The sequence below is a fragment of the Rhinolophus ferrumequinum genome, chromosome 3 (genome assembly GCF_004115265.2).
Source record: "Rhinolophus ferrumequinum isolate MPI-CBG mRhiFer1 chromosome 3, mRhiFer1_v1.p, whole genome shotgun sequence".
NCBI classification, from domain to species: Eukaryota; Metazoa; Chordata; class Mammalia; order Chiroptera; family Rhinolophidae; genus Rhinolophus; species Rhinolophus ferrumequinum.
Window position 1 is genome coordinate 36,072,883 of NC_046286.1, and position 19,656 is coordinate 36,092,538.

At 33.9% G+C, this 19,656-nt stretch overlaps 1 protein-coding gene across 1 annotated transcript in view; it reads right to left on the bottom strand.

The window, feature by feature from the left end:
• Nucleotides 1-6,526: 6,526 nt before the first annotated feature.
• TMEM30A (transmembrane protein 30A) overlaps nt 6,527-19,656 on the bottom strand; it is a 35,044-nt gene continuing 21,914 nt past the window's right edge. The window contains exons 3-7 of the mRNA XM_033102432.1: nt 18,234-18,341; nt 14,466-14,553; nt 13,299-13,445; nt 12,430-12,636; nt 6,527-9,112 (exon numbers count right to left, since the gene is read on the bottom strand). Coding sequence (XP_032958323.1) covers nt 8,919-9,112; nt 12,430-12,636; nt 13,299-13,445; nt 14,466-14,553; nt 18,234-18,341 — 744 coding nt within the window. The 3' untranslated portion in view covers nt 6,527-8,918. The remainder of the gene's footprint in view (nt 9,113-12,429; nt 12,637-13,298; nt 13,446-14,465; nt 14,554-18,233; nt 18,342-19,656) is intronic.

A 19,656-nucleotide genomic window follows, 5' to 3' on the forward strand; every position in this document is an offset into this window, starting at 1 on the left:
CAAACATTTTTTCAGTCCCAAGGTTCCTCACTCATTGTCTCCGTGTTCTTGCTCTACAAATTGTGACTGTCCTGACAGAAAAAAAAAAAAAAAAAGGCTGAATTTGCCTAGGTGCCCATCCAACTTTACTGGATCTTCTCAGGCACACTTGAAATTTGTTACCAGATTTGTAAATGCATCCTCTGAAGCAGGATGCATTGAGGATAGTTATCCTCAAAATAGGTTCCTTTCCAAAACATCAGTATGAGGTTCCTTTGTAATATTAGAAAAATTATTAGCAATGGCTCTTCATTTGAAAAATACTTCCTTCAGAGGGTTCTTGAATATTACAACAGAGCTGGCAGTACATTTAGATATGAGGTAGGTAATGGTTAGCTTGAGACTTGTCAATAAGCTAGGTTTATGGTAATCAGATATACAAGTACTCAGCGGAACTATTTCACAATTACTGATGTAAAGTTACCCAATCACAAAGTTACTCAACCTTTCTTCTCCTTTAAAAAACAAGATGTCAACCTTTACTTTGATCCTGTCTATAGCATCTATAAATAAAAAGCAGAGGAAAACCAGAATAGTTTTTTTTATTATTATTATTGGGAGTATTGGGGAACAGTGCGTTTCTCCAGGGAAAGCAGCTCCAAGCTGTCGTCCTTCAATCTAGTTATGGAGGGCGCAGCTCAGCTCCACGTCCAGTTGCCATTCTCAATCTTTAGTTGCAGGGGGCGCAGCCCACCATCCTATGCAGGAATTGAACCGGCAACCTTGTTGAGAGCTCAGGCTCTAACCAACTGAGCCATCCAGCCGCCCCAGAATAGAGTTTTGTGTGCTTGGGATGTGTGTATTTTAATTCTGGAACCATGCTTAAGCCACTTCGTTTTACAAAAACAATATAGAAAAGCTTCATGTGAAGTTTAATGTGTAAAAACTGCTAGTTATATGAAAGGTGGTATTTCAATATACTTCCCTATTTTGATTATTACATAGTTAGGAATTAGGAAACACCTGGTTGTCAATTAATTGCTGAATTATTTTATTATTAAATAATTTATCTAATTGCAAGCCTCAGTCTTTTCATCATTAAAGGGGTTGGACTAATGATCTTTATCTCTGGCTCTAAAGTCCTTATGTGTGAAAAAAGTTTCATAAAAAAATGAGTTCACTCATTGTTGAACAACTTACTGACTACCTACTATGAATGTAACACTTAGCAATATGCTCAGGGGAAAACTTTTTAAATCTCTGACCTTCTGGAACATATAATCTAATTAAGATGATATACACATAAGAGTAAATTATGATGCAGACATAAATGGATCTCTGGTAACTGGTATAGCAAAAGTTGCTTTGGGAAATTCAACAAAGATAATGGTCATTAGGAAAGTTTTGAAAAGACTGGATTTTTACAGGGTCCAGTAAAATTAGAATGGAATAGAAATTAAATGGTATTCCAGACAGGGCAAGAACCTGATTAATAACCTGGATTTAGAATTAAGCATGATCTACTTGCAGGAACTATAAAACAGAGGCCTAGATGGAGTGAAAAGAGAAAAAAAATGTTATTGTAGTTAAGAACTGGGAAGTCAGTTCCTGAATCTGTCACCTCATAGGACTAAAGGCAGTTTCACAGTCTATTTATACCTCAGTTTATCTGTAAAATGAAGATAATAGTATCCATCATCATTGGGTGGCTGTGAAGATTAAATAATGCGATCCAATAAATGTTAGCTATTATTATGGAAGGAAAAGTTGGTTAAGGAGAAATGATCAACAGAAGAAATATCCATGCAGAATGTATAGCATATGAAGAGGTGAAGAGAGGGGGAACAAATGTCTTGGGGAATTGTAAAGTTTGGTTGGCAGGAAAAACGGAGTGTAAGCCAACAGTGGACAGCAAGAGTAAGACTTTAATAATGATATTAAATTTTATCCTGAAAGTGCCTTACAGCCATTTAAAGGTTTAAATGGCAAACTGTCAAGATCAGAACTCTATTTCAAGATCATTCTGGTAGAAGTGAATGCTGGATTGGACATGAGTTACTAGGGACAGAGCCCATGAGAAGGCTTTCATAATAACCCAAGGAAGAAAGAAAACCTGAAATAAATCAGCAACAAAGAGATATAGATAAAGGGATGTAGGTAAGGGGATGGATTAGAGCCAGCTATAAGGAAGTACCTTCAAAAATCAACAGACTGTAGTGATTTATTGGATTGAGAAGTTGGAGAGGAAAGCAAGGTTTTTGGCTTAATTCATAAGGTGGTTAGTGATACCATTCACTATATTGAGGAATATAAGAGAAACGCCAGGCTAGTATGAGATGATTCTTGTTTTGGCCTTATTAAGCTTGGGAAATTCAAGGACAGTCCAAGACAAAATCTATAGTGAACAACCTAGAGCTCAGGAGAGATGTAAAGGCACAAGAAAAGGTAACAAAATCAATGGTAGTAGAAGTGGTGAGAATTTAAGATTGCTTGGAGAGTATTTATAAAGTGAGAAAAGGGCCCAGAATATTATCTCAAAGAATTCCCAACATTTTATATGGTGAGTATAACTGAGGGATACATAAAGGAGAGTAAGAAACAGGTAAGTATTATAGAAAGAAAATCAGGAGTTATACACACAGAAGCCATATGCTAAGGATAAAGAGGAAAGAAAAATGCCAATGCATCAAATGGAGCAAAAAGTTCCAAGTAAGGGTGAGTTCATTTGATTTGACAAAAAGGAGGGATTTGTTCACTGTGCCATTGTTCCATACTGTGTGCTAAATGCTTGTTACCTATCACACCCCTTATTCCTCAAAACAAAATATGTCAAGTGGGTATTAAAATCCCCCTTTTACTGACAAGGAAATGGTAAAGCAAATAGTTTAGATTAATCTGAAGATACAGTTTATATCTATATGAAATCACCAGGTCAGCCTGCTTCTAAAACCCACACTCTTCCCACTGAATCTTTTGGACACAGATGACAGTGAACAGAGTACAGTGCAATCATGGGGTTAAAGCCCGGCAGAAGGTGCAGATGACAGTAATATACAAACTACTCTTTTACAAGCTTTGTTGTGAAAAGGAAAGACAACACACACCCAAGGATTACTTTCGACCACTGATCACAACTGCAATTTGACATGTATTTGTGAGGCTATTTTTCCTGCATTTCTGGTCCTTGAAACAAAGTGGTGTATCAGTCTTGCCAGTTACAAGTATGGTAAGTTCAATCTTCTTCCACATTACCGTGGACAAAAAAGCTTGTGACATACAAACAGAGAAGCTCCCATTACTATCACTTAAAGTACATAACAAGTTTACCTTTTAAGATTTTGAAGTGTTATAAAATCACCAAAAGGTGTTTCTGGTTTAAGATAGTGAATTGGCCCCAAGAGTCTCTTTTCCCTCTCACTCCAATAAAATGAAAGAAATTGAAAGGGTATGAGGTATGAATAGACTTTTAGATGAATCTCAAAGTGAAAGAAGCCAGTTTAAAAAGGTTACATATTGTATGATTCCATTTATAACATTCTGGAAGACAAAACTATGGGGACAGAAAATAGATCAATGGTTGCCTAGGGTTACGGGTAGGACAAAGAGTGAGTATAAAGGGACAGTCTAAGGGAGTTTTGGGGGTTGATGCTCTGTATCCTATGATGGTTGCACAAATCTAGATATGTCTTAAAACTCACAGAACTGTACACTATACATCTAAAACACTTTTTTTTTAAAGATATGAGCCCCAAAGGATGGGAAGTAGAGAGGAGACAGAAACAGAAAAGGGATTTTCACAGATTTCTGGAAAACAGAAAGCAGTTGGGATATGACTGAGCAGGACAGAGGGAACTGTAATCTAAAGGGACTGCAAAGGGGATACCTGTGAGAAGCACGCTGATTGGTCCCACAACCCTGAGAAGCTCAGACTTGGAGGCACAAGTTACAGCAAAGAATGTAGTCAGGCCTGAAAGGTACAGGCCTGAAATTGGCTAGCTGAAAATCATACAGCCCCTGATTTACCCCTCTCAACCAAACAAATACAATCTCTCACCTCCATCACTATCTCCCACAGGTAGAAGACAAGAGAACTTTTATCTGGAGAAAGTAATGGGAGACAACTAGATGCCAGGGATATGCAGAGGGATAGGGATAGATATGTGCGAAATGGAAAAACCGAAGGTGAGGTGGAGAACAAGGGAGCAGCAGAGCGAAAGCAGTCATAAACAGACCCTCCGATCGAATGAGTGGCTCCCTGACAATCATTCCCCAATGCAGTGTTTCTCAAAATTCAGTCCACCTACAGCTGCTGACCCACCAACTATTTAGTACTTGTCTAAGCTTTTCATCATGAACAGAAACACGTAATTCACTAAGTGGCATTTATGAGTTGCACTGTACACTATCACCTGTCAAGCATTGCCCACAAAAAAAGCTTTCATTTAGTCTTTGGGGTCCATTCATATATGACAGATTGTTGAGACTAGCCAGATGTACAAGGAAAGTTGCCTACATGAACAAGAGAAAAAAAAAACTAAACAAAAATCGCAACAAAACTCAGTGTAAACAGAGTAGGAAGGAAAAACAAAAATGTATATGCATTTACATATATCCTTACAAAAATATTTTATTTTTGAACTAACATTAACATGTTTTAGAAACAACAGAAATAAAGGAAGTAAAAAATTAAATATTTTTAAATATATAAAAAATTCAATGGAAAGGTAATGTTCAAAAATCAAAATGAAGAAATCTAGAAAGAACAGCATCAAAACAATTAGAGAAAAAGAGAAGAAAATTAAGCATCAGTCTAGGAAGTCCAATATCTGACTAGGATAGGATTAGATTTCTTAAACGCAACAATGAAAGCCAGAAGAGTAGAGCCATGCCTTCAAAACTCTGAGGGAAAAATATTTTTAGCTTAAAATTGTATATGCAGTCCAACCATCAATGAAATGTGAGAGGAGTAAGAACATTTTAGACATGTAAGGACTCAGAAAATGTGCCTCCCATATACCACTTCTCAGGAAGATTTAAGTGTCTGAGGAAGTGCTACAGTAAACAACACAGTAAACTAGGAAAAAGCAGGAGGTTGTGGAATAATAGCTGTGAGGCCAGACAAGAGAAAGACCAATACAGATTGGAACAAAAGACAAATTCAGAAGACATCTCTCTAGTAAAAACAGTGAATTAGATTATCTGATATTTGGGGACAAACACCCTTCAAAACTAGTGATAAGAACATGGTGAAACTGACATAGAAGTTGGCAAAAATGTTAAGACATGTTTCCAGAAAGTTATGTTAAGTGTTAAAAATCAGGGGATTATTAATTCCAGGAAAAATAAAATTAGGCAAAATGTAATCATGGTGCACTGCTTTGCTTGGCAGTATACAATATTTTTACAGTCATAATTAAACAATAGCTAATGCTTTTGGTAAACAGTATATGACTATAATGGGAGAAAAGGAGGTATGCGTGTTAGAGAGCTGAATTATCTGACAACATTGTCAAGACAATAACAGCTAGAACTGTTAAATCAAGTAATAGAATAGGCATCTCATTTAGACACATTAAGATAAATACCAAAAGAAACTTTTGGAGTCAAAATGATTGTCTCTGGCAGGTAAAGAAAGTTGGGACAAGGATTATTATTGTTCATCACAAGGCCTTTAGATTTTTTTAACTGTGTACATTTTCCTTTGATAAATATTACAGATACATAAAAGCAAATAAGATCAGTAAGGTTTGATTTGATTTTAGACATATTTATTCTGAAATTTCAAATGACATTAGGGGAAATGTGATTTTTATGTTTACTGAATGGGGTATGGGCTACAATGAGGCTCTAAAACACTGTACTAGATCATCCAAACTCTACAACAAACACATGCATCAAAATTCTTGAAACAGCACTTACTTACTCTCTGCACCTTCCAATTAAAATCACCATGTTCACAAAGAACAAAACTTTGCATATTAACCAACAAAGCACCATACTATAATTCTAAGGCAGTGTTTCCATGACAATTGGTGAACAAACAGCATACATTAACCCTACCTCTCAGCAGCTCCTCTTTCCTAGTTTGGCTTTTCATTTCCTCTGTGCCCTGTCTACTTCATTATTTTTATCATTCTTGCCTCTCTACCACTTCTTCATTTTCTGTTTACCAGACATTTCCCTTGATTTAATAGGAAACATAGCCCATCTGCCTATAACCCAGGTGACAATTTGACCACTTCCTGGTAAGAACAGATGTTACTCAGTAATATAGATACATCTTGCAGTTAATGCTATTGTAGTCATTTATATACATGTTTATATATATGTTTATATATGTTTATATATAGATATATATACACACACATAAATGACACACACAGCAATCAAATCTATGCATGGAAATGTTAAAACTTGGACTCAATTACCCTGAGTTAAAATTTAGCGTAAAACATTAGCAACAACTTCGGGGCATTGCTATTTTAGTAAGACACTTGAACATAGCAAAATTAATTTTGTTCATTTTTATTAATACAGAACATACTAACAGAAAGTTATCTTTTACTGTAATCAAGGTTACAAATAAACTTACTAACCAATAAACAAATAATATTCCTTTGATTCTCCTCCTGGATGAATAATTCTCTATTCCGTTAAGTTAGTTTTACCAATTTATTTTTAAACTATCTTACTATTTCAATGAAATTTCTTAGCTTTTACTAATTAAATAATTCCTTCAATTGAGAAACTTCATATATCAAAATACTTCCTGCAAGTTAAAGCATTCTTCAATCCCTTCTACTTAATTTAGTTGTCTTAAAATGCAATGATTCTTTGAAAGTTAAATATTACATCAAAAGCTGAGCATAAGGCCCATAAGGAAGAAATGTTTTCTCTCCTCCCATGCTTCACAGAGGCCATATGAATGTTCCCCATTCTTCATATTTACCAACAGGAATCCTTTAGAGCTCAAATGGCAGGAGAAACTGAAGCTATCAATGTACTTATAAAATAGATAAAACTCCAAATATATTTTAAGATTTCGTCTTCACCACAGATGAGAAAGTGTTGGAAGGGCTCTTCAACTTTTCTGTAGCAGCATCTTTGGTCCCCCAATTAGAAAAAGGATGCAGAATGGCAGTCCTCATTAAACAGCAAACTCAATCTGGAAAGACTAGCCAAAATCTCTCTCCCCCAGTGATGTATCCCAGAAGATTAAACTGCCACATGAAAGAGGATCGATTATCAGAATAAATAACAATATTATGAAGGATAAAACAAAGAATATTTTTAGACAAAGAATACCCTATGCACTCATAAATTTCAGGATAATTATACATTAAGTATGTACATTAAGTACCCCATGCAAGTAATATCCTACCAGTTAAAAGTCATTATGAACTACAAGCCCTCTTAACTGAATTTCACGTTATACAAAACTTAAGAAGTGTGGCACATTTCTACTATTAACCATTACATTATTTTTTTGTTTTTTAAAAACATATTAATCAAAATTGATACATTACCCAGACCTTCTGATTTGAAATATAACTGAAGGAAACCATTACAAACTCTTAACAAGCATTCTTCTATACAAACATGAGTAAAAAAAAGAAATAGCAATTTTACTGCAATTCAGCCCTCCAATTAAGACATACATTTTCATGCATATGAAAAAATAAGTTTACATTCAAGAATAAGTTCCATAGCAAACAAATTACAGCATTTATTCAATAAGGAATATTAAAATAATTCCAGTTAATAGAAAATAAAATAGCTTCAACCATATATATTATATTCATCATGTACATACTCCAAAATCTTCAGAATTCAATTAGGAAATTTAAAGAACTTTTTAAAGTATGTCTTAGGAAATCCAACCAAAACAATTGGTGCCTTAACGAAAGAGAAGTCCATATTTGACCTATATGCAAAAATTGAATATAGAGAAAATGAAAAAGTTTCCAAACTTTCTGCAATGTAATATTAGTACTTAAACCAAAACACTTACCTGAAAAACAAAAACAGCTTGAGGTATTTCCAATGCTGAAGCAAATTTCTGAATGTTAAATATCACAAGAATGAAAACAGTCTCCTCTGAACATTTACATCTGGTTTACAGCTGAAGGAGAAGCTCAAGGTCTGCCAAGAAGTTTTCCCATCTCACCTATGTTCTTTCATCCCTTATGAAGTGTAAGCTTCAAGGGAAGTGATCACATGTAAAAACATACCAAGTGAGTTGGGGTTCCTAACTGCAACATCTTAAACAGAAAGAGGAATTTTAAATTCTCCTGAGACCTAGTTGACCTCTTCAAACATGAGCATTAATTCCTACGCTAGACAAGGTAAGCATGTCCTTTGAAATCAAAACTAAGCTTGACAAAGACCTGTACTGGAGAAACTGAATACATGAACCACCTCACCAAAGGTGGTACTTACACACGACACACGAAAATGATGAAGTGTTTTATTTAGATTTGGTCTTTCTTCATCTTTTTGTAACTCTGAATCCTGAAATGTTAACAAGTCATTATATTCATACATCTTGTAAACCCTTTCTTCACACAATAGGCACACATATATAGCACATATGTCAATATAATATTATCAACACAGCATAAACATTTAAGCAGTAGACACACTTCACATGAAAGAGGCTCTATGCATCATATGGCCTACCTCAACAAAAAGCAAACATTAGAATGCCACTTCAGCAGTTATAGTGCTGATATGATCAATATAGCTAGTTTGTTTTATACCCGTCATATATTTTCATAACTCATCCATAAGGAATAAGCAAGGACAAAGACTGTTCTTTAAATAAAAAGTTATGTGCCAACTTCAAAAAATGTACTAACCAGACATCGGCATTCAAAAGCTAGGTTGAATAGGAACTGGCCTTGATGCACATGCAGTAATTTTGTTTTCAGAATGTAAAATTAAATGGTAATGTCAGCGGTATTACTACTGTTTCTGTATTTATGATTAATTACTAGCAGTACAACTCCCAGAAGGAAGGAGATGGATCCAATAGTGATGTAAGCAATCCCCAAAAATGGATTTTTTCCTCCCATCCATGAAATAGTGCTTAAGATCATCCGTTTTCTTCCATCAAAAGAATGTACAGGGTAATCTGAAGAGTGTATAGGAAGACTTTTCCATGTCTAGTTACTTGATTTTTAAAATACAACTTAAAAAGTTGGCATTTAATTGCTTGTAATTGCATTTAATTGACATTTAATTCATTGGTATAATTCTATGATACACAGGCACCTTACTCATATATGTTCTAAATCAAAATATTATATAATTATTATCTTGAAGGACTGGTTTAGCAAATTAAATGTTAGTAGTAAAAGACAATCTAGTTTGCAAGCAAAAATAATCAAATCTAACGGTTATGTTGTTTCTCAGGTACTTTTGCTCTCAATACACAGGAGGGGCAAAAAGCCACAAAGAAATAAAATGTGAAAAAATATTTCAAATGAACAGCAATGAAATCCAGAGAGGAAGAGAAGGTTGACAGACCAGGAGACAATGAAAGAATGAAGGGATTAGAGATCTTTGTGAACTCAAAGAGCATGTGTAGCAAGAGTAGTTATTTAAATATGAGAGGACTCGGAGCACAGGGTAAAAAACGTTTTAACTTGCTGATTTGCAATAATGATAAAACTCATGGTGTGACAGAGAGGTGATGGCTAAAACAGAGTAGAGGTAAAGGGTGGATTATTAAAGAGATTTAAGAAATGGGACACCAGTATATTAGATGAGCTACTGTGTTTCCCCGAAAATAAGACCTAGCCGGACCATCAGCTCTAATGCGTCTTTTGGAGCAAAAATTAATATAACAGCGGGTCTTATATAAGAGCCAGTATTATATACTATATTATATTACATTTTATATTATATTATATCAATTATATTATATTATATTATATTATATTATATTATATTATATTATATTATTATATTATATATATTATAGACCCGGTCTTATATTATAGTATATAAGACCGGGTCTTATATTAATTTTTGCTCCAAAAGACACATTAGAGCTGATGGTCCGGCTAGGTCTTATTTTCGGGGAAACACCGTATCTACATGGACCAGTTCTAGGATTTTAGCAATAGTTAGACCAGAAAAGAAGACAGAACTAAGTCCTTCTGTGAAAGGTTTACAACCTTTCCCAAAGCATCTTTTGAATCAAGTGTTAGGTCCCATCTGTTTCTCTGGGCTTCTGCAACTCTCCTAATGGCAGGCTCAACTCTACTAGTTTCTTAAATCAACTTATATTGATTGAGGTAGGAATGATGATAAGAGGTCTAACTAACATACTCTGGGGGACACAGTCTCAAATCATCCATGATAGTCTCTCTGTATCACAAACCTAAAAAATGAGTTTCTTCCCTAATTCTAATATCTAGTTCCCACCTTATAACTAGTTTTGATAATTAATCCTTGATGCTTTGTAGGCCCAAATTCTCATCTTATCAATCTTCAAGATATTCTGCATTCTCCTGACAGTTCTCTCAATGCCTGGGATGCAAACTGTCTGTCAACGAAGAGTATTCCGATGACTTTCCTTTATTGTACTCTAGGCTTCAGTTTTGGATACTGTGACACAGCTGCAGTCTACTTTAGCGATAGCCTCAGGATATTGCTCATTCTACCCTCAACTAAACTGGGTCTGTCTGTCCAAAACTACTCTTATGTGGGCCAAGTGTCAATAAGTTGGTCACTTTCAGGTCATATTCAGTGGTGTACTGAGGTGCAAAATCAAGAGACTAAGGATCCAAAAGGACCATTACTCTGAAATGAAGTCTAGTATTAGGTTGGTGTAAAAATGATTAGTTTAAAAGGTTAAAAATAATTGCAAAAACCACAATTACTTCTGCACCAACCTAATAATTTAATCATTTACTACTACTCCAACGTAAAACCAAAACTACACACTTTGGCTAATTTGGATTATGAAAAATCAAAAGTGCAAACATCAGCAAACATTTAAAGGCTAATATTTGAGAAACTTTTCATTCACGAGATATACAAGCAATGTGCTAGATATTAATCATGTAAGGACTTTGTTTAGAATAAAAGGTAGCGTCCAATATTTCCGTCTTACGAAAGGCTGCCTCTAGGCTGATATGGATTGATCTAAACTAGCTAGGGATGCAGCCTATAGTGGTGGTTGATGATAAAATCATGGCCTTTGGAGTCAAGAGCTTGACCATGAGCCCCAACCCTTCTACTTATTTCCTATGTAAACTCGGGTAAGTGACCGTATTTTGCCATGCGTAATGTGTACCCACATTTTTGGCCCAAACTACCAGGAAAAAAAGTCTTTCGTTTTAATTTTTTAATTCAAATGTTTGTTTACACTTAGGTACTTGTTTTTTGTATTATAAAGAAATTTTAGCATTTATTTTTTTAACATATTATGGTACAACAAATTTTATGTAACAAATAATTACAAAATACAAGACCAGATACAAGGTACAAGAAATATTATGTACCGGTAACAAATTTATAATATTTACGTTATGATAGAAGGCCAAGAACTCTTTGTTGTCACAAGTTCATCATAAGTTCAACAAAACTGATTATACTATTCCAGGGTATTATTTTGCATATAGATATCATTATTGATTTCTAGAGTTACACTTTTAACTCATAAGCATAAATAAAAGAATTTTAAACATTTACATAGATACGGAATTAGTACTACCCATGTATAATGCGCATCCTTATTTTTCCCTCACAGATTTGGACAAAAAAAGATGCATTACACACACAAAATACGGTACTTAAATGCTTTATGTTCCTGTATTCTTATCTATGACATGGAGATGATAACTACCTCATAAAGCTTGAATTAAATAAAGTAATGCATGGAAAGTACTTAGTACAATGTTGACATACAGTCAGAAGGAAAGAAATGATATTTAATAGCACTGAAAAGTACATCTAAATTATTAATGTGATGCAATCCAGCTAATGATAAAAATGTTTTGGTACTATGAACAGAGCAATAATTAGAAACAATTACATTGATATGAATTAACATATCTGCTGATTTGTAATATGTAAAAATATACATTAAAACAGCCAGTACCACCAACACTTACTCAGTTAGGTATACTCACCGGCCTTTGCATTCAGCTTAGTCACAATCTCCCTTGTAAAAATATCGAGCTTACTAGTAAATCTAGCACTTATATGTTACATAATTTTTCCAAATAAGATGCTTGAACCCTAGTACACAGTATATAACAATTTAAGACATTTCTGGAAGGTATAAATTAAAAGATACTTTCTTATATATATGAATACACTTTATAAAAATGCAGAGATCAAAACTAAAACACAAAGTAGCATACCACATAACTTAGATAAGGTTGGACTACACTCTTTGAATTCTATAAATCTGTGCACATGCCAAAAAAAGGATACTGTATGTGATATTCAAATAGTATTGTCCAGCAGGTAATGTTGGATGTAAATCACTTTTCCGTTCTATAAGACGATATAACTTACGAAAAGTAGGTAATGCTGCAGTACGCATCCAAACAATAAAATCCTCATTTATGAATCCATTATTATCTTGGTCAGAATCCAGCATGTATACTGGTTTAACCCAGTTTACTGGTTTTGTTGTACCTTAAATAGGAGGTGTGGGAATGGGGGAGACAAAATATTCAGTTCTATTAAGAGTTTCACTGAAAATTCACACTCTAATAAAAGAAACATATGCAATACACAATCTGAATATTTTTCTCATTTTCAAAGGTATAAATATATTTATTTTCTAAGTCTTCAAATCTAGAGAAAAACCAATTCCTTGTGTAAAGACGTAACATAATTACAAAGAGTTGACTGATATCTCAATTAAGGGAATACTAAAAATAGGCTATTGAGTATATACCAAAAAGCAGACGACTTAATGCAAAGATATAATGGTAAAAAACATTACACTGTGAAATTAAAGAGGCATAGAAATAAAAATAAATTTGGATTTATAATTATAATAAATATTTGGGGTTTGTTTAAAAGAAACATTGTTGTGGTTTTAAAAGATTATGGCTAAAATGCTTCTAAGAAAAATCAGAGAAATTCAAAGTTAAAAGTATGTATTTCCTTTAGAATTTCAGTACATTAGGACAGACTACATATTTTACTTTACCGTATATGAAGATAAGAAAAGTAGTTGTTTTTTAAAAAGCATAAACTTCCTTAAGATTCTAAAGATAGAAAATTTTAGGTACTTTATTAAAAATCCTAAGTTTATATTATGTTTTAAAGAGCTATTAGTAATATTTTACCTTTGAATCGTTCTTCTAGGGGGATTTCTCCTCCAGGGGGATTTCTGAATTTCACATTTTTATCTGTCCACCAAGCAATACCTTTCTTTTTCAAAGGAATAGATGTCAAATAAGATCCATTGCCGACCAGAAACAATTCTAATGTATCTAAACACAAGAAATGGAAGATATTGCTAAATATCCATTGAAAATCTATAGTACCTGCTTTACTCTATGAGAAATGAGGATCTGGTATTTGCTCCCAAAAGTGCTTGTTAACAGAGCAGGCATATGATGTATAGTTGCTCGATTATTTGTATGTGAATTAACTATTGTAACTGTATAATCCCAGATGGACTTTTCTTCCCTCAATATAGTTCTAGGTCACTTTCCTATATGGCTAGCTGATATGTTATAAGGTCAAATATTTTAATATTAACCCAAATAAAACAATTTGCAAGATAAATCTGCCTCTTGTGCTTCCCTTTAAAAAAATGCATTCTTTAAATAGCTTCTGAACTATCCATTTCTCTATTTGCAGTGTCCAATACGGTAGCCAGTGGGTACATGGCTACAGAGCCTTTGAAAATAATAGCTGGTCCAAATGAATATGTTTTATAAATATATAATATACATTAGTACAAAAAAATAGAATATAAAATCTCAATAACTCTTATATACAACATATCATTTATGTTGAAATGATAATGTATGGGATATACTGGGTTCAATAAAATATACTATTAATTTCACTTGTTGCTTTTTATTGTTTTTAATGTGATGACTAGGAAACTTAAAATTATATACATGTCTCACATTTATGGTTCACATTATATCAGACAGTGCAGCTCTAAATGATCAACTGTAGCTTCTTTTTAATGGTATAAGTATTCAAAGTTGGTGGGAAAGGTAACCTGGTTTTTATTTTATCATATATGAAAGAGGGAAGTTAGCACAGTCTCTGCTTCTTTCTTGCCAGAAACAGAAATTTATTCTTAAAGTATAAGAGTTCTCAAAAGAAAGTCACAAAACATTACAATACCCCACTGAATTACTAATTGATATATTTATCTTAAGGTTGTTGAATTTATCTTATGTTTACTAGACTATCAAACCCGTAATTAGATTATATAATACAAATATTCCTAATTATATGTCTATATGTGTATCTTTGTATCTATATCATACCATTAAACATGCTGTTGGCAATAGCTCCGCAAGGAGCAATTGGTTTGTCTTCATTTCTTCTATAAGGCTCACATTCCTTACTGGGATTCTGACGTTAAGAAGGAAAAAAGAGAAATTATTACCCAGGCTTCCAGGAGAACTATGAGCTAGCTCTAATCACTGATTAAAAATTAAATCCCTACATGTTTCTCACTTGTAATGCATATGAGTCTGTATTATAGACTATAAACAATGTCACATTTAAATACTCAAACATATTCCTTAACATCCACTGTATTATCTTTTTAATGTAACTTTTCTTTGCATATATTTTGGTATACAAGCATATTATCAAATTGACTTTTTGATTTTCATACCAACACAGAAATCATAACCACAAGAAAAATTAAGAAGCAGCCTACTGTCAATCTAGTTGTGACATAATGAAAGGAATCTTAATGAAGCCGGAAGTAAAGAGACTGGAGGTTCTAGTCCCAGCTGAGCACTATGAGACTTTGGGCAAGTCTCTTGATTTATCTGGGCCTCGTTTATAAAATAAACATGTTCAACTAGATAATCTGGAATTTTGTAATCTTGGGTTAAATCCCATGTCACGGTAAAGAGTGAAGGAGGGAAGGAAGGAAGGAAAGACTAACACATATTCCTAGAATATACCAATCTTCTCTAAATTGTGCACCCGGGTACAAGGAAAACAAAATTACTGGCAAGTCAAGGAGCAATTACCTGTCCTCCAGATTTGGTCTGACATAACTCCTACTGAGGATCTCAAGGAGATACGGCAAAACCAAGTCTGAGATTAGGCGCATATCTGAGTTGTTCTGTGACCCCAAGGCCACATTAAGCCATGTCTCAAAAACCTAATCTTTAATATTTGGCGTCTCAGCTTTTTTGATCCCTATGCCATCTAGATGTATAAAGTTAGAACTCTTGAGACTATGAATATAGACAATATACAATTGGTTTATTACTATTTAAATGTTCTAATGAAAACTCTGATTTCAAAAACAAGGTTATTTTATGTAAATAAACTCTTAGTAGGGCAAATATGTTCTAGCCATTAAATTATTAAGCAAGTTTTAAAAGAAAGGGAAATATTATTTACCATCTGTGCATCAGGTACTGAACTAAGCAATGCTGGGTACTCTGCAGTAACTGGCTTAGGAAAGCCAATGAATAAGTACCTAATAAGCACCATGTACCATGCAAGGTGCTAGAAACGGGGGAAAAAAATGAAGTCGGTGCTTTTAAGAGGCTTATAATATAACAGAGGAAACAGATCCGTACACAACCAACGATACTATGAAATAAGAGCCATGATAAAGGTGTCTATATTCATTCAACATGCATTTATTAAATGCCTTCCAGGTGCTAGGTGCTGGCTAGGCACAGGCTAGGCACTTGGTATTTGGTAATTAAAGGAATTGATGCTCCCTGCCCTCATAAGCTAACAGTGTAGTTGGGAAGACAGAAGATAAATAAGTACACACATATAATTACAAATTGTAATAAGTGTGACGAAAATGCTATGCAAGTAATTAATGGGGGGAGGGCAGGAAGAGCTACTTTAGAATCTATGGTAAGGAAAAGTTTGTCTCTGGAGGTAGTATCATACAAGTTAAGACCTAGAGTAGGAGACAGCCATATGAATGAAGAGCAGGCAGAAGAGAGTTTTAAGCATAGAGAACAGTACACGCCATTGAGAAAGAACTTGACATTTCTGGGAAGGTGAAAGGTAAATGCAGTTAGAGTACGGCAACAAGAAAGATAATATATGATGTGATTGGAGAGTTATGCATAGCTCAGAGCATCCTGAGATTTTACTCCAACTGCTGGTAAACCATTGACGGATTTTAATCAGAGAAGTGGTATTTATTCTTTTAAAGATCACTATAGCAGCTAGGTAGGAAATGACCTAGAAAGGAAGGGCAAGAATGGATGATGTGAGGAGACAGGTTGTTAAGCAAAGTGAGAAGTGACTTGGAACAAGATATGAATGAAGTAAATATATAACGACATTATTTTGCATCAAAGGGCACTAAAGAAAACAGCAGGCCTTGAAATGAGAGGACCTCTAGGGAAAGAGTGAAAACTACATTCTAAGCAAATAAAATGTAAATGCCCAAATGGGCAGATTACTTCTGCCACCGGACATGGTTAGGCAACAGCATACACGGCCCAGGGCAGCCAGGCCAAAGGTACATTAAAGATACAGTGTAAAACAATGACGCTGAAGTGCTACATTGATACTAGATTGTGAAGAATTTTACACATGGCGTTAAGTAACTTGGACTTCAACTGTCCATCTCAAAATTTTTAAAACTTTTAAAAGTCATCTGGTCTTGAAATCATACATTTCAATCTCATCCAGGGATCAATAAATGACAGCCTGCAGGCAAAATCTAACGACTACCTGTTTTTGTAAATAAAATTTTATTGGAATACAGCGACACCCATTCATTCAATTATTGTCTATACGTAGCTGTTTCCATTCTACAATGGCAGAGATGAGTAGCTACAATAGAGGCCACATGACCTACAAAGCTGGAAATATTTATCATCTGGCCCTTTACAGAAAAAAACTCATCAATCCCTAGTCTAGCCTAAAAGCTCTGCTTGCAGTTTGTAAGAAATGGATCAATCTCAGCTTCTTTCATCCTCAGTGAAGAGAGCTTATATCTAAACAAATTGTGAATCAACCACTACTTCTGGGTCTTTGAACACAACCAATCTCCAATCCCAATCAACTAAGAATGGCTTAGGAACTTGGTGTGTCTCACAGAATAGCACCTTCTCTGGATTTCAGTTCTAAGAATTGGATCCCACAGAGTATAAACCCCACTATTTTGGATTACAAATATTATAGACCTAACCAGAATCTTTACATAGACTTGTTATGTCTTAAGATCCCAAACATCAAGAACTAGCAACAGAACCAGTCAGGACAGCCCAGGGCAGCTATATGCTTATCAGGACCATTCTGGTCACAATATGATCCCAAATTGCATTCTAAAAGATTCACCATTTTTAAGAGATCCTAGATTGCTCTGGGACTCTAAAGGTTTGTCGCATTGGCAGCAGTAACGTAAAATATTTGTACATCAACCGCTACTATAGGAAGTAGAACAACGGTCAGGAAACTAAGATCCCCTAGTCCGCAGATTCCCACGCCAGGCTGGGCATCAGAAGAAGAGCTTACTAAAAATAGATTATTTTAGAGCTCCACCCCTGCAGACAACTGACATATTAGACTTAGAATTCCAGAATCTGTTATTTTCAAAAAGCTCCTCAGACAGTTTTTCAGTAACCTACCCTTTGGACTTGACTACTCAGGCTTCCCAGAAGTTAAAAAATCGAGAGCATGCATACATGTTCAATTCTAAAACACAATCTCAGAAATTAAAAGTAGTTTAGTTACATATTCTTATAATATAATAATAATGAACAAACAAAAATAGAACAAATTATATACCCAGAATGCCAGGTCCATCAAAATTCCATTACAAATAGGTTAATAAAGCAAAAATCCCAATGACACTACCAGAAACAAGCAAGTAGTAATGTGTCCTCTGGCTGTAAGAAATCATTAATCTGTGTAAATTCCACAGGAAAAAATTTTTTAACTACAAACCTTCACTAAACAAACTATAAGGGGCAAGTAACACTTTCATTTCACCCTAACAATATTAAAATTAACATTTCTAACTGAACAATTATCACATATACTTATTTCATAGGTACCACATTTTCTTATTCCATCATTTTACTTACAAGTAAAGCACTAGAATCTCCATTTAGTTGACTATCATCTCGAGATTTCACATAACGACGATGGTTTTGATAGAAATTCGACAGTCCATAATACATAAATACATTGCCCTAGAGAAACATAAAGGGAAAAAAAATTCATATAAAACTATTAAGTTTAAAATTGTGTCATTCATACATAAAAGCTACATAATTGTGGACTTTACTACTTTAAAATTTGTGAAAACTTAAAACAGGTACTGGGGTGAATTCTACCAGCACTTAGCAAACTACAAGTAAAATGGTACAAATTTTAAGTAAGGTTAAAGGTGGTATGTTACAAAAATCCAAGAGTAAATTTTGAAAATATCCTTAAAGACGTCAAAGAAGTACTATTTAGATTTTTTTTTAAACCCTATTTTAATTGATCTACTTTCAATTTAAAACTTTCTCTAATTCAGATTGGTCTTCAGCCAATTAGCATCAACTTTTCAAAGGGATAATGGTGAAAATTTCACTTATTACCCAAGTAATTCTGAACATGAATTAGGACATAATAAATTTCTCCACAGAATGCTATCTAATATTAGTAATTAATAAATAATTAGTAAAGTATCTATGATAATGAGTCACTCTGTAATAATCAACGAAAGTATGTTAATGTATTCAGTGGAGCCAATTTGGAAATAATACTACAATTTGAAAATACACTACAATTATTTAGAAGGTGCCATGAAGCCATCTTGAATGACTAAGATTTTTAGAGGTAGCAAAAACATGAGGCTATTTTCTCCTTTATTTTTGCTACCTCTATCACTTATGTTATCCTCAATTAAAAGGAATGCAGGAAAAAAGGAATTCAGTAACACTTTAAGTATGCTTTTACTTGATTTGTTTTCATATATAAAATCATTTATACAAAGCTTGATTTTCAAATATCAAATTTATGCAAACTTTCCCATTCCATGTAAAGAAAATGTTTACATGGAAACCATTTATTTCTTTACTTTATTTATTTTTGGTTATCAAAATTATATCACAGAAACAAAGAATATGCTTCAAAAAAAATCTCAATTAAGAACTACAATAAATTCAATTTACAAACTGAAAGAGATCCTTTCAATGAGTACTGAGACAAAAATAACTTACTTGAAGTTGTCTGAAAGGCTTTAGTCCAGTTCAAAGTTTTGGCTTATGAAAGAACACAGAGCCCACAAAAGAATGAATGTGAAGATGATTGCCTTTGCAGAAGAGAAGTTCTAAAATAACTGTTTTTTAATGAGGGAGGAAACTAATGGAGCTTCTGAATCATTACAAATCTCTTTCATTTCTTTAATTCTGCCTGTTCTGACAAAAAGAACTTAATGCAACTTGATAGTTTGTCCATCACATGGAAAAAGAATAGAAGTTTTATTCTGTTTTAAATGTATACGTTATTTCTGCTAAA